We start from the raw sequence: 22,603 nt of genomic DNA, 5'->3' as shown, positions 1-22,603 counted from the left end.
TCCATAGACATCAGTGTGTATTTAACAAACTATAAATGTATTTTTTTTGCTAGTACTTCATTTAAATGTGTATTTAAATGACTGAAACCTAAAATAAACAATATGTGGTTGAAAACACTGAAAAGTTGTGATATATGAAAAGCGCTGAGCGAGTGCGTCTCTGGCTTAGCTCCAGCCAGTGTGATCGTACGCGTCAAAAGGTTAAAAACGAACGCGTTTCGGGGGTGGAGGATGTACAAATTGAAAATGAGGGGGGGCACAAATCAGATCTGAAGGGGCAATGCCTCCTTTTGCCCCCTCATGGTGCCTGGCCTGGGGGTCAGGTATGCCTTGAGATAACCAGAGGCTCCTGGGCTACAGCATTACGGTAGGCCCCCCTACACCAGATTAAGAAAAAAAATTGTTTATGTTGAACTTTATCTTGTCGATACACCACTTAATATTTACAACAGTGTGTGCATGCTGCATAAAAATAAGGGTCAAATATAGGTGAATATGCAAATTCACTCTTTGCTAGTGGAACATGTGGAACAGCAGAATTATAGCGATTACATAAAGCAGCGCTGTGCTTATAAACATTACGTTTACAGGCATTATATGGCGGTAATATAAAAAGAAAATGCCATCAAAACTTTCCTGGCCGAAATGTGAGTTTACAGGTAGGCTACTGCTCCATTATATAAACACCATAAATTAAAATATTCATTATTCATCAGCAGTAGATCAAAACAATCACTTGCATAAATGTGTGCTGTTTGGTGATTGCAAACTGCTCTAAAAGCGCGAGCATGTAGAACTCGCAACAGCACTGCGTTTTTACTTTAAAACATTCAGTGCTGGCATTTAATTAATTAAATCATAGCCTTTAAAGTTTATCACTTTTGAGCAATATTGTGATTCCGGTTTTTCTATCCCCAGATTTAAAACCTCTTGAAATTAAAATGGAGACTAAAGCAGCGCCAATGAAACACATTAACTGCATCTAAAACCTTCAGATAACACGCAGATTATATTTGTGCACAAGTTACTGAACCCGCGTTCAGCGCAGAGCAGCTCTCTCGACCTGTATGACGTTACAGGAAGTTGTCCAGTCTGGTTCGCCGAAAATGTGGTTGCGAGTCCTGAAAATGTACGGGTGTGTGAGTTTGTTTCTAGAATACTGTTGTCACTGCTGCAAACTCCCTTTTATGCAAATAATTATTTGACAAATATCATTATCATGCAGCCAGTACTAGTCTAGGCCCCTGGGCTTCAGCCCATGGAAGCCCATGCAACAGACTTGGGCCGGCTGACCAATCAGAGCAGACTGTGCTGCTCAGAAGGCAGGTTTTTAGTAGCAGGAAGTTCGGATCATTTTACTGACTCGGATCTTTGAATCTCGTTCAGCAAAATGAACAAATCTTTTTTCAAGTCATTTCGTTCACTTTATTCATTTCAGCAGCATATAATTAAAATGTTACATGTTAAATTCCCCAACACATACTACTTAGGCAAACGTTGATCACATTTGGAATAAAAAATAAACTATATGCTAATGCAGTCGTGAGGCCAAATTAAGTAAGAAATGATTAATCAACTGCTTAGCAGGTTCTTCAGGCTATGCAGTCTGTTAGTTCACCTCACTTCCAGATCCGAGTCGTTCTTTCTTTTGTCACCTCACATTCATCATGTCTGTTCCCCAGAAAGATTAGTTCACCTCTCGTGTCTTTGGGTTTGAGTCGTTAGTTCCGTCTGATGTGGGCCGTGACAGCCCCATATGCAATTGCAGTACAGGAAACAGAAATGATTAGTTCATCTCTCGAGTCTTTGGGTCTGAGTCCTTCGTTCTTTTGTCACATGACCGCTTCCCGGCTCAAACACAACATTATATTCATATTAATATTGACTGTATGTTGTATTATATTTAGGAATGAATATAATTATCAAAAGATATGTGCAATAAACATTTGTTATGCCACTATGTCCCTTCTGACCAATCTTTTTATACAAATAATAGACCAATATGTTCAGTCTTCATAGGAAAATCAATTATTATACTAGCTAAAAAACAAAAAAATTAAACTAAACTAAAAAAAACTACGCACTTGTTTGTAAGGAAGGTTGTGAATGAACTAATTTCTGTATCCAATACGGCTGTCATGTGACAAAAGAACGAAAGATTTGAGAGATGAACTAATCATTTCTGTTTCTGCATTCAGCCTATGGGGCTGTGACGTGATGAACGAACGACTCGAACCTGAAGACTCGAGAGGTGAACTAATAATTTCTTTTTCTGGTACAGAATGCATAGCCTTGCCTGTGGGGGACTTGATAAACGAATGACTCGAACCCGAAAGACTCGAGAGGTGAACTAATCATTTCTGTTTCCTGTACAGAACCTATGGGATGTTGCGCATAGACGGTCAACACAAAATGAACGAATCACTCTCTGAGACAACTCGTTGTCATGTTAAAGATTCATTCAAAATAAACAAGTCGTTCATGAACGACACATCACTACAGGTTTTAAAGATACCAAAACTAAAACAGAGGGTGAAAACAGGTGCTGCAACAATGTAAATAAGAGTAATAATGACTCTTTGGACAATAAATGATGTAAACGTATTCTAGTAGACCCCAAAAACAAAATTATGAACCTATAAATGAGCATAATAGTAAGACCCCTTTAACAACAACAATGCTAATGCTTTCTTCAACACTAAGACATCAATTTAATTCAAGTTTTTTGTTTTGTTTTTTGATAAAGGTGATATCTGCATTTATTTTTCAGAGTTCATTAAAGAATCTCCTGCTGGAGTAAAATGTGTCTGAGATACAACGTTGCTATGTTTGTGAGACTGACAGCATTATTTAACGGGTCTAATTTCCACCGACTTTATTAAAGATTACTGGTGTGATTTTTAAAGTGACAGATACAGTATGTCTGTGTGCATCTAAGTATGCTTATGATCAGCATGTTTACTGCTAAGATCGTTTGACATATCTGCTGGTGATGACAAGGAATTTTTGACAAGCTTTAATACGGCAGAAACTGTGACTGAATTTCAAAGACAGGAGCTGACCGACTCCAACCTGATTATGTTGTAGAGCATCATGCACTTTCATTTGGCCTCTCAAGGACACACACACAGGGCCTTTCTGCCGTATACATGCACGCTTAACACAATCATGTACTTGAGCATTCATCCTTGTTTCCTTAGCAACGGAGCACGAAGCACAGAACACATCAGCCTAAACGAGACACACCCGCCAGCCCGCCTGCGTGTGTATCTTACAGGAGGAAGAGAGAGCTGGCTCTATTAGTAATAAAACTTTTGTTGAAGTTATAAGCTGCATGTTGATCCCAACAGGAAGCGGTTATATAAAGTAAATCATAAACAGAATGCATAATTTCATGAACAAACACACCCTCTTCTGGCCAAATGCGGAAAATGTCAACTGAGTGCCAAGCAAAGCAGCATCCACTAGGGTGTGTTCCAAATAATATACCACACTACTCATACTTACTTTAATGCAGTGTACTGTGCATAGTCTGCAACTTTTCTGTATGCATACAATATCCCAGATGACCTACTACATTAGCCAAAACGTGAAGTATACAACACAGCATACTTCATGGAATACTGTATCCCACGATGCAATGTGCTCAAATTGACCTGTAGTTTGTGATTGATAGACCTTCCAAGTGTGATTTTCAAATGAATATTTTACAAAATTGGAACAAAAATGCAAAATAACCATATTTACACTACCATTCAATAGTTTGGGGATATGTGAATATATAGTAAAATGTAATTTATTCCTGTGATCAAAGCTGAATTTTCAGCATCATTACTCCAGTCTTCAGTGTCACATGATCCTTCAGAAATCATTCTAATATGATGATCAAATATTTTTTTAATCAATTTAATGAATCCTTGCTGAATAAAAGTATTAATTTCTTTAAAAAAAACAAACAAAAAAAACAAACTTACAAACCCCAAACTTTTGAACTTTTAGTGTATTTCTGAGATAAGTGGATGCCACTCACTAAATTAAACATCATGCTGTACTAAGGCTTTAAATGTTTATCGTTTCATACTGCATTCTGTTTCATACAATATTTTTCTTTTTACAAATACTAGGAAGTATACGAGTATATACTGCACAGTATGCAAAGCATTATTCTGTGTCATTGCAAAAAGTATTTGATTATTAGATACAGTACCTGTGTGGGGCAAGAAGGCCATGCTTGCTATTGGTTGGCTGGGCGTCTTCCGCTGCTGCGATTGGTCGGGTTGGCTGGAGGGCGGGCAGTAGATCTGTGTTGGAGTGCTGTGTGTCTGTGGCTGTATGAGAAGTGGCCGAGGGGTCTTGCTCAGCTTGGCCTCCCCGTCCTGCGTTGATGCTGAGTATGTGTGCGTGTGGAGGCACGGCGTGGAGAATGATGCTGGGAAGAAGATGTCTCGCTGGTCTTTACTAAACTTGGGAGTGGTGGGCGCATCACTGGAGTTCTGCAAGACAGAAGGGACAGAAAAACAGTGTCATGAGCTGACGTCATCTCTTTCAATACTTCAATGGAGCCAAAGAAAAAGGAATAGAAAAAGAGAAACAAAGAATGAAATAACATCCCTCTACAATGCAAGTAAATCAGACACATATGCATCCAAATTTCACGAGAGGCGACTAAAAATGTCTTTTATTAGCTAATGGCTATTAAATTGTTCGATTTCAGTCTACAGTAATTGAGTTAGAGGCAAAAAATAAGTTTAGCGCAGATATAATTTCATTGCCTGCTGAGCTTTACGCACCATCGCTTGCCGCCCTCTGTTGCTTTCTGACACGCGCGCACTCACCGTGAGAGAAAGAGAGAGCACATGCAGGGCTCGTTGACAGAACTGACACTGTCTCGATCAGACCAGTGCTGTGTCGTCATGAAAGTTTATCACTTGCACGTGTTTTTAAGCCTTGCCAATTTTAATATTCAAGCGCAAGAAGACGCGAAAAATAACTTGCGTGCGCTGTGTGAGAAGTTTTGTGTGCGCCCACATCCGAAACACGTGCCCAGAAAGCCGCGTCTGACAGCATGCGAATACTGAATTGAGTTTTCTTTTTCTGAGTCTGATGCGTATTAATCTGTTGTAGAAAAAAAAAAAGAAAAGAAAAAAAAAATATATATATCTCAAAGCAATACAAAATAGAGTTGATTTTGTTGTCCTCTCTCTTCTTAAAGGGATAGTTTACCCAAAAATGAAAATTTGATGTTTATCTGCTTACCCTCAGGGCATCCAAGTTGTAGGTGACTTTGTTTCTTCAGTAGAACACAAATGATGATTTTTAACGCCAACCGTTGCGGTCTGTCAGTCGTATAATGCTTGTCAATGGGAACTTCGTCTATAAGAGTAAATAAAACTTGCTTAGACAAATCCAAATTTGATGTCCTAAGACACTAAACTATCAGTTTGTGCGAGAAACCAAACAGTATTTATATAATTTTTTACCTCTAATACACCACTATGTCCAACTGCCTTGAGCATCCGGTTGGTGAGGTCTGAAAACACGTTCTGATGACGGAAGTGATCTCTCGCGTGTATACTTCAATGAGTGCGAGACATCACTTCCGTTGTCAGAGCGCGTTCAGACCTTACCAACCGGATGCGCAAGACAGTCGGACATAGTGGTGTTTTAGAGGTGAAAAATTATATAAACACTGTTCGGTTTCTTGCACAAACTGATCGTTTCGTGTCTTAGGACATCAATGTGTCGTCACGAGCCGCAGGGTTTAATTTGGATTTGTCTGTGCATGTTTTTTTGACTCTTATAGATGGAGTTACCATTGACAAGCATTATACGACTGACAGACCGCAACGGTTGGAGTTAAAAATCATCGTTTGTGTTCTACTGAAGAAACAAAGTCACCTACATCTTGGATGCCCTGGGGGTAAGCAGATAAACATCAAATTTTCATTTTTGGGTGAACTATCCCTTTAAAAAGAGAAAAAAGAGGAAATATTGGGTCCATCCAATCCTGAGATTGCGTAGAGAGGAAGGAGAGTTCCACCTCCTTCTCAAGGAGCTGTGGGATTATCCCAAGTGATTCAGTTTACTTCAGGATGTCAGTGGTTCAGTTTTGATGCTTTGCTAACGATACTGGAGCCACATATTAAAAAGAAGATCACCAATATATATGTATTCCTCACTTTGTCATACGGTGCTTCGTGCTGCAAGGCAAAGTGGATTAACTTGTCAGACGCCATACTGGATTTTGGCGTGCGCTTGTACGGTGGCTCTGAATTGTCAAAACACCTTTCAAAATGCTTGCTACAGATGTGAAAAATGCAGAAAATTGTACCCTGATCCGAATTTTTTTATGACGGACGAAAGTTTTGGAGGCAGTGTGTAAACATGATTGACACAACGTGAGGTTGTATTTATTTAACGTGTAAATTTCATAAGAAATATTGGTGTGCAAAGACCTTAACAGTATCAGTATACTGGATCAGTGCGTTATGTCTTAAAGTGACAGCAGCATAATATTCCTGCTGACTCAATGCTATTGACTGAATAACTTTTGTAACTTTAATAAGGATTATATTCTATATTATATTCTATATCATCTATATTCAATTTATACTGTGAAGACTATGCAGTGTTATTTTACATTTGATTACTTTACTCAATTTCTGTACCTGCTCTACATCTAACTACTGTTAGATCTACCTGAAAAACACTGTTTATTTGATTGGCATCTTTTCTATTGTGTTTATTTGTGCTATTGCTTAAAGTTTGATTATTTGACCTTATTTTATTACAAACTGTTTGCTTGACTTTAATAGTGTATGAAATTTATATATTATATTTATGTCATTTTTTTTTTCATTTGCATGTAAAAAAAAAAAAAATTTACTAGCCAATGGTGACTCGAGCTTCAGTGTGTCCATAGAGAGTTGAATAAGTTGATTGATCTCTTTACTTCTTTGCATTTTCACAGTCAATAACACACAACTCATTAGAAATACGCATTATAAACCAAATACAATTCAGCAAGCAGCACACTTTAACTTTAGAACTGGTATAACAGCAATATAGCAACTAAAACACCAATCAGTGAGCAGGAAACGCACTTGTTGAGCAAATATCCAGTCAAAAGCTCACGCTACAAACTTGATCATCCAATCAGCCGCATCCGTGAGGCCTACCTGTGGACTAGTGTTTCGTTTTGCCCTGCCAAAAACACTCCATCAAGATGGACGATTCAGTAGACGCACAGCAGAAAAAGCATGTGAACTGGCAAACAAACTAACAGCTCTGGGTCCTGTGTGCGTGCGTGTGTGTTTGTGTATCTTGAGAGAAGCACTCAGGGACATGCTCACAGGCTCCACAAACAAACTACACGACAACAGAACCAGCTGTTGCCATAGCAACAGAGCCAAACCACAGCCAATAGCTGATCAAACGACCACGCACTTCTTTCTGGAGAGCTTCGCTCCGTCTCTCTCTCAGAAGAGTTGGACTGGTGCGGATCACGTCTTTTGGTTTTGTGCACTAATGTTCAGTAAAAGCTTCTAGTAGGAAGGAAGGAAACAGCAGCATATGATAAAAGGGAGAACTCGATTTTTGTGGTGATTGCATGTGTAAAACTAGGACAAAAAAAAAAGTAAAAAACAACACTCCAAAGTTTCTGTGAACTTCTGAAGGTCCCTCTTTTAATGCCTCTATGAGATGGGTTTTTTTTTTTAATGTTTTATTAGGCAGCAGGTCAATTCTTGATTCAAAATATTGTAGTAGCATTTTTTATATATTCTGTGAAAATGTGAGTGGTTTCTCACTGCCAGTAGGCTAGGGTGTTACAGGTGGTTGCCAGGGAGCTGCTATGAAGTTTCTAAGGTGTTCTAAATGGTTTTAGCCTGTTGCTATGTGGTTGCTAGGGTGTTCCGAGAGGTTGTTAGACAGTTTCTTATTGGCCCAAGGCAAAAGACACCACACCCAAGTCTCTATAAAATTCTGTAGGCCACTCCTTCAATGCATCTATGAGATTCTTTGCACATTTTATCAATTCTCGATTCTATAGTAACCTTTTTTTTTTTTTTTTAAATATTCTGTGAAAATGTGAGTGGTTTCTCACTGCCAGTAGGCTAAGGTGTTTGTCAGGGTGTTGCTATGAAGTTCCTGAGTGTTTTTAACAAGTAAAATGACGAAGAAATATAAAACTTCTCATATACAAATATATATTCATTCGCAGTGCTTCATGGGAGTGGGTGGAGCTAAAGAGCTCTTTTGCCACATTTTGCTTTTTTTGACTCACTGATTGGTGTAATTTTCTGTAGAGCATCATGGGTAATGTAGTTTTCCACCAGGAATTCCACTGTTAAACACAATAATTTGAAAACCAAGCTGAAATAATGTGGAATGATAGCTTCAACAGAAGCTAATACTATGGATTAATAGTGATGTGACGTTCAGCACCGAAGCTTCGGGGAAAAAAAGAAACATCTCACAGTGAAACACTGTACCGGAGCTTGGTTGGTTTTGTCATAACCACATGATCTGTGACGTACGATGTTTCGTTTTCGCACACAACCTTGTGACTGCTTCGTATTCTGATTCAAATAATGCGAATCCCTTGTGCAGATGTCAAGTGTCTTTTGCTTCTTTGATAAGAATAAATCATAATAAATATTTACAATATTTACAATGTGTAGTTATGTGCATGTTCAGTTTTTATTGATTCCCGGTTCATAAGCACTTCAACTGACTATTTTGATCCTCGCCTATTTTTTCACAGACTCATTTATTCATACATTGTGCAAGTACAATGACATGTGAAAGACTTATTTATATAGACTAGGGGTGTCCCCGACTACGGATTTACATAGTCGAATCAGATTGCCCATAGTCGACTGATAGTCGAATCATATATGTGTGAGCGGGGATGGGGTGTGGATCTTGAAAAACAGCAGTCCACTAGATAGTGTGCACGAACTCTTTCCGCGCTCAAGGCCAAAAGGAGTATAGGCTACTTTGAAAGGCTCGCGCGCTCAACTGTGCACGGGACGGAGCGGGACACGGAAAATGAAGTAAGGCCTGTACCCGCGCCTTAAGACAACTTTTATTTTCTTTCACACACGGCACAGAGAAACAACTTCTAATAAAGCGACCAAACTGCCTGTCAAGTGATAGACGAAACTGACAATGATTTTTATCTTTTTTAAACTGAAATGAAAGGCAGTGTGGATAAACATTCACAGCCACGATGTACAGAACACCACACAAAGATATAGAAGAAAATAAAAACATTTTGGATCAATAAACCTTAAAATATATATATATAAATAACTGCAGAAAGGCCACACTGAAGATAGGTATGCATTTCACACCGCAGTGTTTGTTGTTGTTGAGCGGTAGGACATGAGCTGTTGGCTCAACTTACATCTTACGTTTTTTCATCTTTTACCATTTCAAAGTACATCCAAATCTACACTTTAGATTTTCTTATCCCAGACATTGTTAAAGATTTAATCCCTGCCGCCTAGACGCTCCTCTGTTGGTCATGGATCATGGAAGTGAAACTTAGCTCTGTCACAGGGGTGGTTGGATTTATTCACGCACATTAAAAATATTTATTAAAAGCTTCTTTCTTTACACATTTTTATTTATAGCATTATCATAATAGGCTGTATATTAACTTATTGGGAGTAAACCGGTAGGTCTAGCTATGTAAAATCAGATATTGAGCACCCCCGTTTCTCGTTTCATAACACCTCTGCGAAGATTCGACTGTGAGATTGGTAGTCGAATCAGGCTCCTCCTATCGAAGCATCGAATCGTCAACTATTCAGGGTCACCCCTAATATAGACTAAATATTTTCATTGCTTTATATGGTTTTCGTGGCACAAACTGATTTATTACATGAATTTATTACATGTCCAAAAATTACTGGGTTGTCTGGGACACAAAGGCAGCTTTTTCCACCTTTTGACCACAAGATGTCGTTAGTGTGCACTGGAGCTGCCGTTAAAGCACTAGTTTCTATTGAAGGAGTTGCAAACATGGCCACCAAGTGAACTGACTTTTCTTGAAAGAGACTATAAATTTATGCTTGCTTTTAAAAAAATATCTTTCCTGAACAAGTTGCATTATTTGAGGCATCACTGATGTCTGCAATAGTAGCAGGTCAGCTATAGTAGTATTAGCAAGCACCGCTAATACATGTCATGCTAATTTACCATGCCGGTTCACAAGTAAAGGCCTGTGCAGACAAAGAATGGCAACTATGAAGATAACTATAGCGATAACATTGTTTATTATAAACGCACACTGTAGTTTTGTCGTCTGGTCGGGTGGATTCTGATTGGCTGTCAAAGTTTTTATCATTCATCAACAATATCGTTCCTCTGTGTTGCTAGAGTTATAGCTGTGGTGTGGACTTCCATATTCTCCTAGAACTAGAACGATTATTAAACTTTATAGTTACAATTATCTGGTTTGGAGTGAATGGGCCTCAGAAATATATGAACTCAGAGATATAATACTGAAAGAGTAGTTTATTACACTGATGAATAAAATTTGATGACAAACTTTGATGTTAGCTTGACAAAGCCAAGTCTGAAAGTTTAAAATAACTTTGAACGGCTTGAAGTTTGAAGGTTTTACTCTGAGAAAGTAAAAAAAAAAATTGTTATTAGCATGATTTAACATTTTGCTAACATGAATTAACATTTTAGCACATTGCTAGCATGTTTTAACACTTTGCTAGCATGATTAAACCCTTTGCTAACATGAATTAGCATGATGTTATCATGTTTTATTAAGTTGCTATCATGAATTAACGTTTTATCACATTGCTAATAGGTTTAACGCTTTGCTAGCATGTTTTAACACATTGCTAACATGAATTAACATGTTTTAACACATTGTTAACATGAATTAACATGTGTTAACACATTGTTAACATGAATTAACATGCTACTAATATGTTGCAACACATTGCTAACATGATTTAACACATTGCTAACGTGTTTTTACACATTGCAAATATTTATTAGCATGTTGCCAACATGTTTTAACACATTGCTAACATGAATTAGCATGTTTTAACATGTTTTAGCACATTGCTAACATTTTTTAACAAGGGTTTATGGGATTTATGGGCTTTCTCAAGCCAACTTATTAGTTAGCAACATGAGGTGTCTGGTCAAACCCATAGATTATTTACCAGAAAAACAAATATTCATCTCTCAACCACAATATCTAACCATTTGTCAACCTGGTAACATGTATCTGTCCTCAACCTGCAAGGTTTGACCACTAGGGGGCCAAATGGTCACACTAAAGCAGAGGCTAGTCTGTATAGGAGGTATAGAAATGTAGGAATACACCACAGAAGGTGTTTGATTTAACTGTAGGCTTCAGTTACACATGTGTAGAGATATGCTGCATGGAGCACAGGAGGTGCGTTGGCACAATCCTGTTACTATGGAAACAGTGTGCTATAACATACAAGCAGCACAACCATGTGTTTGGCCATGTGCACATGCTTCAATATGGGTTAACCTCCTAACATACTGTACACAACAGCGAATTAGACAACAGTCTAAGTGATATGCCAGTGAGGCTTTGTTTCAATTTTGATTTTAGCAAACAGAAATGTGAGTGAGTGTGACCTGCAATTTGCATAAGAGGCTGAATTTCATAATTGCAAGTAAACAGACTGATGGGGAGCCGAACAGTTTGTTGAGAAAGCAAATGGCTGATACAGTAATTATATAATCTTATAAACACACAGCCCAACATGAACTGCATTGTTTTATTGTTTTATAATGTTTCCTGGGGTGCACTTATAATGTTAATATGCTTTTTACATCAAAAATTGTCATAATTTAGAAATAAAAGGCATTTTTCCTACCCTGATTTTATCCTTCTGATTTGAACGCTCTGTTTGAAGGGGCGTGTCTGCTGTGAGACTTCAGTGTAAACGCCCACTGCTGTGATTATTACTCTCTCGAAAACTTTTAGCACGTTTTTACTATTACAGCTCTCAAGGTTAACTAATCGTGAAAAGCATTATTTAGATCTATGGCATTGTATTTAGATCGTGGCATGAAAGGTTGCAGTGGTAAAAATTGTAGCCGATCACAGACATGTTGTTGAGCTCATGAAAGCAGTGATCTCATCAATCCAACTAAATTTCTGCACACTAACGAATGCTTTCATCATAACTAACTTTAGAGGTAACTAAGAGATTTGTTGAATAAAACGAGAGTTTTGGCGAGAGTCCGTAACTCAGTCACTGATAAACTCGCTCTGTTTGATTGACAGCTCCAGCGATTGTAAAGGGAGCGTTCTTTAAACGCTTTCTATATATAATTTAATCACCATTTAAATAACAGACTATTTTCATCAGTCGTTCGCTGGACCTGGTGTCAATAAAAGCTTTTTATTGGACAAAGAAGTTTTCAGTTCTGAAACTTACAGGATATTCTTGACCTCTTATACATCAAAAGCTCAAGGAAAAGTTGATTTCTCAATTCATGACCCCTTTAAAATGTGTATTTATTCAAAGCGGTGTCCTTCTAACCATACTTACAGTTATTATTGTTCCTGTAATAAAACTGTCGGAACTATTTAAACAAAGCAATAGAATGATCCAGAAAGAAGTGTTTGAAAGAGATCCCACACTATATTGACTTTTCAGCGGTAACAATAACTGTAGTGACTAGATTTGAGTGGTGTTGTGGCTGGTTGCCATGGCTCTGCTATTTCAATGCTGAGGTATTCTAAATGGTTGCTACGATATTCTGGTCTGTCGATATGACTCGGACCTTCAGGATGAGCAATAGTAATAGCAGTCATGTGATCAGCTAAGGATTTTTTCCCCTATTCAATATGACCAGTGGTTCTCAAACTTTTTGACTCCAAGGCCCCCCATTGACCCTTTTCACATATCCGGGGATTCTCAGAAGCGGAAGCTGTCATAGTTAGGTAAACTTCTGTAGTGGGGAATGGGGGGAAAAAAATAGAGAAAACTTTCCAAAAGAGGGAAATATTGAAAATATTAAAAACTTAGATATTAGATTTGTGATGTTGATATCTGTGGAAACGCGTCATCACAGTTTGTGAAAAGGGTCTATTGTTTACAACAATATTTGAAGGCCCACAAACTTTTCCTTTTTTGTGTATGAGATTTACTGGATAAGGATGAAGGATGAGGATTTCAACTTGATAAAATATTTCAGAGCTTTCCATAACTAGAAAAACGTAAATTCATTATAAAAATGTCCAAGAAGTGATAAAATGTTATTAATTTACATGAGATTTCCAGGTCTAGAAATCAATCTTTTAAAATTAGGCACCACATATCCTGGTTATTACTGGTTCTTTAAGAAAATAAAAAAATTGTTGCGGGCGTGAATTAAAATTAGAAATATCTTGATTTTTAATTGTTTTGACTTACTTGTTTTGTCTTATTTTAAATCATTTTTAGTCACCTTGAGACACTTTATCGCAGTTTGCGCCCCCCGGTTGAGAACCACTGGACTGTACAGTAGTAATAATAATAATAATAAATGATTTATTATATATACACAATACTGTTCAAAGGTTTGGAATCATTATGATTTTTTATGTTTCAAAGAATTACCTTATGTTCACCACAGCTGCATTTTTTGATCAAAAATACAGTAAAAACAGTAATATTGTGAAATATTATTAAAATATAAAATAACGGTTTTAAATGGAGATCTTTTATAACATTATAAAGTCTTTACTGAAACTTTTATTCAGCTAGGATACGTTAAATAGATTGAAAGTATTATTTGGGAAGACTGTTCACTCAGAAACACACATCAGCCAGTTGATAAGCATTAGTTTCATAAACTCACCAACACTAATTTTTTCCCACATTTTGCACTCAGCGAGTGTTAATTTCGGGTGTCCCGCACATAGCCAGTAGATGGCGCCGCTAACTCGAGCAGTGGTGTCAGAAGTTATGAAATACATGTATTTTAAATGTATTTGAAAATACAGCATTTTTCCCCACCAGAATTACGCCATTCACATGGGTAATGTATGTGGGTATGAATACAGAAAAACAACATCCCAGAATAGTGACGCTTGCCTTATAGTAAACATCACAAATTGAAGTCATGGTTACCATGGTAAATGTTTGCAAGGGCCATTAGCATGCATATGTTGTTGTTCACAGTGAGGTTTTTTATTTCCATGCACAGGATAAAACACTTTCACATTCACCTGTGCATTATAAAAAAGCCCGTCCTCACATGCGAGTTTGCAATAGTGGAATATATTTGCTCTCTGTTGGCTTTCTTCTGCACTCTAAAAGCCCCACGATGACTCAAATGACAACAAACAGCAAACAAAACCATTCATAACCCCTCAAAACAACAGCAGCTCTTCCTTTAGCCTTAAATGACAAGTCATTTCACATCACCTGCAGACGGAGAGAGTGAGCGAAAGACTCTTTGACTATGAGCACCAGACAGCACAAAGAGACAGCAACTCGCTGACAGGAAGTTAATGAACTCCAAACATGTTAATGGACCTTCAGCAATTACAGCAATTGAGGCATTACAGAGGCGTAAAGTGGCTGGGTGCTGCACGTGAACTTCAGGAGAGACTGGATTTATGACGAGAGGGGGATATAGCCTAGTGCATAGTCTCAGCCTCGGACGTCACGCCCACGGAGCAAGGGCTCCAGACATTTTGCAACCTTTTTTCTTGCCGGTGCGAGTAAATTTAGTCAGAGATCGCACTGGTGTCACCACCACATTGCCCAACTGATGAGAGCTGCTATTTCTGTTGCATATGGAAAACATCAAATGGCAAACGAAACGAAATCTTAACGAAACCGCGCTTCTCATTTGAGCTGTGCAGCGCCAATATTAGACAGCGCAGCATGAGCTTAGTACAGGTTTACCTGTGGGCCGATCTTTGATCACATGACACCATTTCTACACAGCGCTGGGAGATCCAGTAAGAAAGCGTTTGAACTTTCCGCAGTATTAATAACATCTCTGCAACATCTAGTGAGAAGCATTCAAATTCAACGAATTCTCTGTTATAAACCACATCAGATCGAACAGCGCTGATGTGGAAACCAGGAGAGACATTGTGCCATGAACGAACACGTTATAGAAGGCTTTTCAGTCCACAAATCACCAACATTCACCATGGATTTAATGTAGCAACGCTAAGGCCGCGTGTCCACCAAAGCATTTTTTTCCGAGGCTAGCATATTTTTCCAATCGTTTTCAATTGGAGCGCCGCATTTTTAAAACCTCAGGAGCGTAACGAGGCGCTGAACGTCTATTTCACGCTGAAGCGCTGTGCACTCTGCATTTTTTACCGATCGCCTAGAGTGGAAGAATGTTCAACTTTGGGTAAAATGCAGCGCTCATCACTGTCACTTTGTACCCAGCTGTCCAATCACAGTGGAGGAGGGGCGGGACAAATACAACACTGACCAACCGCCACATTCTGCTTGTACAACATCAACAGATGACAACAACCAGCATAATAACAGAACAAAATAATTTAAAACAAGAGCCAGAGCAAATACATTACATTGTATCGACATTTTTATATAGAAACAAACTATCTGTGAAATGACATACCAGTAGCCTAACACTTCCGCGGATATTCCGTATCGCTTTGGTGGACACACAGCCTAACTGTAACCATGGTATTGTGGCAGAAATAGTCTAATGTTTTTACATTATTCATCTCAGGGTTCGTACAACCTTTTAGAGAGTGATATTCAGGCATTTTTCAAGGACTTTCAAGTGCTTCACACTTTTCCCAGCACTTCAAAGCACAAAGGGAGATGTTTAGCAGAATGTGCACGCTGCTCTTTTCCATACAATGAACGTGGATGAGAGCGGATGATGTCAAGCTCCAAAAATGATAAAAAGCACTACAGAAAAAGATTTCTATTTCAAATAAATGCTCACTCTGAAAAGTAATTCAGGGGACCTGTTACCACAAATGGTTGCAAGTTAAAAATTCAAATTTATTGTTTTAAGTAAAACTTTTAAGTTGCAAACATTATTTTGTAGAGTTCTGTTGACATAATAATGTTGATCATTACATCAACTTAATATCATCTGTAATTTAAACTCAAATTTCTGCATAAATTGGCTTTTTTTTTTAGCTTTCGTAACTTTATGAAATTGTCTTGATAACTTTGGAAATTAGGCAGTGGATTTCTAGTTCCCAGCATGCTTTGTATAGGACTGGATAAGGAGAATAAATGTTGAAATTAAGTGTTAAATTTATTTGTTTTTAGTAAAGGGAAAGACCTGTTAGTGTTTAATGCTGTTATGTTTGACACTTAAAAGAGTTTCTGTAATGTTGAAGTTTTTTGTGGTTATCATTGTGCTGAAGAGTAGATACATGAAGGTAAACACTATTGACTCTATAAGAAATGACTGCGCTAATGCCAGTGACAAGTAATATCTTACTTGTTCATTAAATGTACATGTTAAATAAGTTATGTTATCATGTGCTATGCTAGCTGATTTGAACTGAAATAGATAAGATTAACTGGTTCCAGGGCTACAACTCTGGTAGTTGAGCGACTTCATTTTTTAAATTTTTTTTTTTTTTTAAGTAATCAACTTAAGTAATCAAAACAAAAATTTGTTTATGCTACAAATTATTAAGTTCCTCTAACTCAACATAGCTTGTTGGTGGAATGTAAATTCACTCAAAATCGTCATAACTCAAAAAAAAATTGATGCAAACAATTTTTTGTAGAGCCAACGCATTATTTTTTAGAGTGCTGTTCTTTTGAACTTTCTATTCATCAAAAAATCCTGATAGTCACAGAATCAGTTTCCACAAAAATATGAAGCAGTAACACTAATAATAGTCAGAATATTTTCTTGAGCATCAAATCATCATATTAGAATGATTTCTGAAGGATCATGTGACACTGAAGACTGGAGTAATGATGCTAAAAATTCAGCTTTGATCACAGGAATAAATTACATTTTAATATATATTCAAATAGAAAAACAAAAATTTTAATGTCACAATATTACTCTATTTTTCTATATATATATATATAGATAGATAGATAGATAGATAACTATTTTTGTCATTTTTGGAGCTCGATTCACTTGTATAGATCATTGTGCCAAAAATCTCATTTTGTTTAAGTCTTATGAGTTCGGAACGACCTGAGGGTGAGTAAATGATGACAGAACTTTGAGCTCCAGGGGAAATTCCCTTTAATAAATGTACTGTCAGTCAGATGACTAATGAGTAATCAGTAAAAAAAAGCTTACACAGCCTCAAATTGGATACAGAGAAACCCTTTGAAACACACACACAGGTGGGTTATGATTGTACAGTGAATTCCGTCATGTTTCAATTCACTGGTTGTCTTGAGCAGGTTTGGTGCTCTGCGGTATATAACATACACAGAAGCATTTCTGATGAGCACCCCCCACCCACTCACTCTCTCTCAAACCAATGCATGAACCCACGCTTCCCACCGACAGGCGCGTTTCCTGTTTGAATGCTTGCTTCAGAGCGGCGTGACTTCTGAGGTAAACAACAAAGACAGGGGACCTGCTGAATAAACAAACCGCCTCAAACAGTCTGAGGAAAGAGGATGAGTTCAGTTTTAGCCACTCTTTACTAAAGCTGTGAGAAGGGCACAATGGAAAGACCAGCAGAGAGTAACTGTCCTCGACTTGTTTCAAGTCAGTGGTTCAGTTAGTGATCGAGAAATAAGGTGATTCAGTGAGAAAGTAAGTTCTTAGACTGATTCAAACCAATAACTCCATTTAATTGTCTAATTTGCCATTTGGGTTTGTAAGACTTAAATTGATCTGTTTTCTGACTGGCATATGACAACAGTGTAATTACGATGCATATTAAACAATATTCAACTCAATCCAACAGAGGCTTGTTACAACAAATGCTAAATAAAAATATATAAAACAATATTTAATTATAATAATATTTTGGAAGTAAAACTATAAGGTGGGTGTCATGTTGAAACCATAATCACCAAAATTTCCATTTATATATAAACTACCATTAAATAGTCTCAGGGTCAGTAAGATTTTTTCTTTCTTTCTTTTTGTTTGTTTTGTTTATTCAGCAAGGACACATTAAATTGATCAAAAGTGACAGTAAAGACATTTATAATGTTGCAAATTATTTTGATTTCAAATAAATGCTGTTCTTTTAAATCTCTTTCAATTAATCAAAGAATCCTGAAGAAAATATATCACGATTTCCACAAAAATATGAAGCAGCACAACTGTTTTTAGCATTTATAATAATCAGAAATGTTTCTTGAGCAGCAAATAAACATATTAGAATGATTTCTGAAGAATCATGTGATTTTTAAATTGTAATATTTCACTACATTACTGTTTTTAATGTATTTTTGATCAAATGCAGCCTTAGTGAGCAAAAGAAACACACACCTTACAGTTTAACTCCCAAAATGTTTGTGTATATGCATGTTTTAATATTTAATAAACCATATTTTTACATTTTAATATATTTTTTAACAGTGAGAAAAACAAATACAGATAATATGGCACAAACATTATCAGAATCACAATTTTTGTGACAAAAAAAAAGGTCAATATGTCATTTTAGTAGCCAGCAGCTCACTTCTCGTTTTGTTTTATTATTCTGGAGTCCTGGGTAAGGGTGTTTTTTTTTTTGTTGAGGTATTCATCACATACAACTCGCAAGCTCAAAACAGAAAATTATACAGTGGAAACTTCAAAAAAAAAAAAAAAAATTCCTGCACTGCAGGAAACACTGACGAGAAAAGACAGATTACTGTTTGTTTTGTACCTGGCATTCAAATTGGAAAAATAGCCCTGACATTATCTTACAAAATTCGCCTAATCATATCGATGCAGATAAAAAAAGCAGCGTTATATAGAGCATCCCTCGCTGTGATGGAGTACTACACGCTAATGGTGGACCAACATGATCGACCTGTCGGCTATCAGACAGAAAACATTGTAGTAATGGCGTATTAGAGCAAAGTAAGCAGCAGAGAAGATGAACAGATAGCATGAGTGACAGCGATGTGAAATGAAAGCGAGTGAATTGGGGGATGAGGAGGGGAGCTAGTTGAGTGGGTGAGAGATGGAGAGAGTAAAAGAGAGAGAGAGAGAGAGATGAGACGCACAGCAGGGGCTTTTATATGTTTTGCCCAGACTAGTTTCAGCACACTAATGAATGGCTAATGAAAAGAGAGAACGCTCACGTACAGGAGCGAATGAGAGCTGGACATCAGGCAGATCTGTATGAGTCTCTCTGAATCAAACCCAGTCAACATCTGTCCCTCTCACACGCTCTGGTATGTTTGGAATGGCATACACTCATGAAAATGTACCTTACTGTCACTTTCGATCAGTTCAATGCAACCTTGCTGAACAAAAAAGTATTAATTTCTTTAAATGTTACTGACCCCAAACCTTTATTCTTATCCTGCAGAGCAATGACCAAAAATTAAAAGTAGTAAACACTTGACATGACCTGGACAATGAACTGCAAGCATTAAGCAATATTTCTAACATCTTTTTGAGGCTAATTAGAAAATCAGAAAAACATTAATCTGTAACGTTACGACGCTCAAAGTTCAATGCAAAGGGAGATATTTTCTTTTACAGAAATCGCTTTTTAAGGACTACAACAAATGGCTGGTAGGGACTACAACAATGTTCTTCCCGGGTTGGTGACATCACAAATCCCAAAATTACATAAACCCCACCCCCAAGAACACGCAACAAAGGGGGTGAGGCCATGTTGGGCTGCTTCAGAGAAGAGGAAGAGTTGTTGTAGTAGAGTGTTGTTGCCATGCTGTCATTTTACAGCAGACTGCTTCACAAACGAGGGTCAATTCAACGCTGGATTTGCACAAAGATTAACATGACGGCACATGCTAGTGGATGAGTTGAATCAACTCCACAGCAACTACATAAATTTATCCACTAACCGTTCAGAAACATCTAAAAGTTGTAACTTCTTCCTGAGTCTCTCCATCAGTGTCGACTCCGGTTTGGACAATGTAAGGCTGAACACCGTTACTGACAATCCTCATTTTGGCTGCGTGAGATTCTCCAGCTTTGTTGTTGTTGAGCAACCGAAGCGTGAGCTGTTAAAGCTCCGCCCTCTTCTGGAAAGGGAGCAGCGGCTCATTTGCATTTAAAGGGACACACACAAAAACGGCGTGTTTTTGCTCACACCCAAGTAGGGGCAAATTTGACAAGCTATAATAAATGATCTGTGGGGTATTTTGAGCTGAAACTTCACAGACCCATTCTGGGGACACCAGAGACTTATATTACATACTGTGTAAAGGGGCATAATAGGTCCCCTTTAAAACCGAAAGATTTACTTCAACAGATCCATTATTAACCAACAGAAACCTGGATGTGGAAGTTTCATTTTCATTGTCAACAATGATGGGTACTACTACCTGACTATCTGTTTAATTTGCATAAAGCTGTGCAAGACAATTTTTTCTAAAACAGTAGATAGTATTTAGTATGTAGTGAGTATGCAGTAAGCAGTATGTTAATATTCTTTTCCAAACACATCCTCCGTCTCTCTCTTTGTTCTGCTCAACAAAAGTTTTCATTATCTGAACAGCGAGAGGAATGGAGGGATACTAGCAAAAGGTGCATAATTAATGCATCTAATAAATGGCTCAGAAAAGACAGAGGGGTGTGTGTGTGTGGGAGAGGAGAGAGAGAGAGAGAAGCCAAAAAAAAAAAAGAGAGAGAGAGAAATGGTAGCACCATAGCCAAATGTGAAAACATCCAGCGAGTTTGCTGTGTTTCCAATAGAGTGAGCAGAGGAGAGAATATTGGATTTGCATTCCAGAGGGAAAAGCAGGAGTGAGTGTTATTTCCTGGAGTGAGACAGAGAGTCTGTGTTTCATACCTGTCTTTGTGCCGACGTCGCCATTTGAATCTGGCAGAACTTCACAGCTTGATCCAGCGCTACATCCTCATCCACCTTCAAAGACAGAAAACATGAGAAATAACATGAATATAGAGTTATCATTTATCACAACCAGACACACAACAATAAGAAAACAGCCACTAGAGTTTACTTGGAGTTTTTTTTTGTATCATGTCATGTTTGCCATCATTTTGAGTTTACAACTAGCAAATGGATCCATTTTATGGCATTATAAGCATCGGCATAGAAATAAATAATTTGTCTGATGATATAGTTCAGAGAAGAATGATCTTGTCATCTTGTAATTATGGTAATTCAGTCACAATATGAATAAAACAGTTTCAGAATTTTAGAGTGGAAAAAGAGCTTGGTGTAGACATACACGTTCACAACACAAATCTCCCACTTCAGTCCACAGACCCACGAGCCCTTTAACCTATGACTGCCCACGTTTACAAATAAACGTCCATTTGAGGTGTTGTTGCTCATTTCACATGCTAAGAGGGTAGTGAATCATTCAGCGAGGTCATTTACGTTAAAAAAAGTCTTAAAAAGGTACAGTTCAGGTACAACTAATTTACGACTACTAACATTCTTCAAAATATCTTCTTTTGTGTTCAGCAGAAGAAAGAAATTCATACAGGTCTGGAACAACTTGAGGGTGCGTAAATGACAGAATTTACATTGGTACAGAAACGCAACAAGCAAGTTTTGCAAAGATGAACTAAAGTCTTATGTATTTTGAAACGACACCAGGGCGAGTAAATGATGACAGTTTTTATTTCTAGGTGAACTATCGCTTTAATTTGAGTATGTTTGTCACATAAAAATCATATGGCTTCAAAAGACTATTATGGCTATAAGATATAGTGCACAATATGGACAATCATTTGGACCTCTTTAAATAACTTGAAAGCTTCAGTTAGAATTAAAAAGAACAATCTTTTGTGTTTCATAGAAGAAAGTCAGTCATACAGGTTTGGAACAACATTGAGTAAAAATTTTTTTTAGGTGAACTATCGCCTAAAAAGAAATCGTTCTATTTTCCTGTTAACATCAGCAAATAGTGATGCTCCTATCAGGATTTTTGCAGCCGATACAGACTACAGATTTCTGGTCATCATCATGATTGGCCGAAAGCGATGCCGATCAGATGCCGGCATTTGGAACCTCTCCAAACACATAATCTGAGTGTTTCACTGAACTACTTACATGGGTAAACACCACAAAGCATAAAAATATTTATAATTACAAAGAATAAGTAACAAGATCCTGCTTGATAAGTGACAATGTTCCAGCGCCGTTTCAGCTGTTATTCTATGGCATACGTTAAATCAAGACCTGTCAATCTGAGCGAGCGATCCAATCCAAGTGCGCTCCAGACATAAAACAGTGTGGGCTCCACACATCGTCCCTACCCACCATACCCGAGATCCAGTTTCCATTGGTTGAACTTTCAAATGACGTTGGAAAACACTGCATCATGATCGCGACACGATCAGATCCCGGAAGTCCTATAGCTTTAGCAAAGCAGCATGTCAATGTCACTCCGTGAGGATTTTCTACGCATCACGTTATGTCGTGTTTAGGATCATTTGAATTGAGACAAACTGCTCTAAATAAAGATGTGTGATTTACTATGGTTTACTAATGTTT

General features: G+C 37.6%; 1 protein-coding gene across 8 annotated transcripts in view; it reads right to left on the bottom strand.

Annotated features, from left to right (window-relative positions):
• Positions 1 to 22,603, bottom strand: part of cabin1 (calcineurin binding protein 1) — a 122,916-nt gene that overhangs the window by 5,554 nt on the left and 94,759 nt on the right. For all 8 annotated transcript variants that reach the window (XM_051902317.1, XM_051902320.1, XM_051902319.1 and 5 more), the window contains 2 exons: positions 20,927 to 21,001; positions 4,208 to 4,493 (listed from right to left, as the gene is read on the bottom strand). In XM_051902317.1, the coding sequence (XP_051758277.1) occupies positions 4,208 to 4,493; positions 20,927 to 21,001 (361 nt within the window). The remainder of the gene's footprint in view (positions 1 to 4,207; positions 4,494 to 20,926; positions 21,002 to 22,603) is intronic.

This window comes from Ctenopharyngodon idella, chromosome 8 (genome assembly GCF_019924925.1).
Source record: "Ctenopharyngodon idella isolate HZGC_01 chromosome 8, HZGC01, whole genome shotgun sequence".
Taxonomy (NCBI): Eukaryota; Metazoa; Chordata; class Actinopteri; order Cypriniformes; family Xenocyprididae; genus Ctenopharyngodon; species Ctenopharyngodon idella.
The sequence above is the reverse complement of the archived record's forward strand: the minus strand, read 5'-3'. Positions and strand labels throughout refer to the sequence as shown.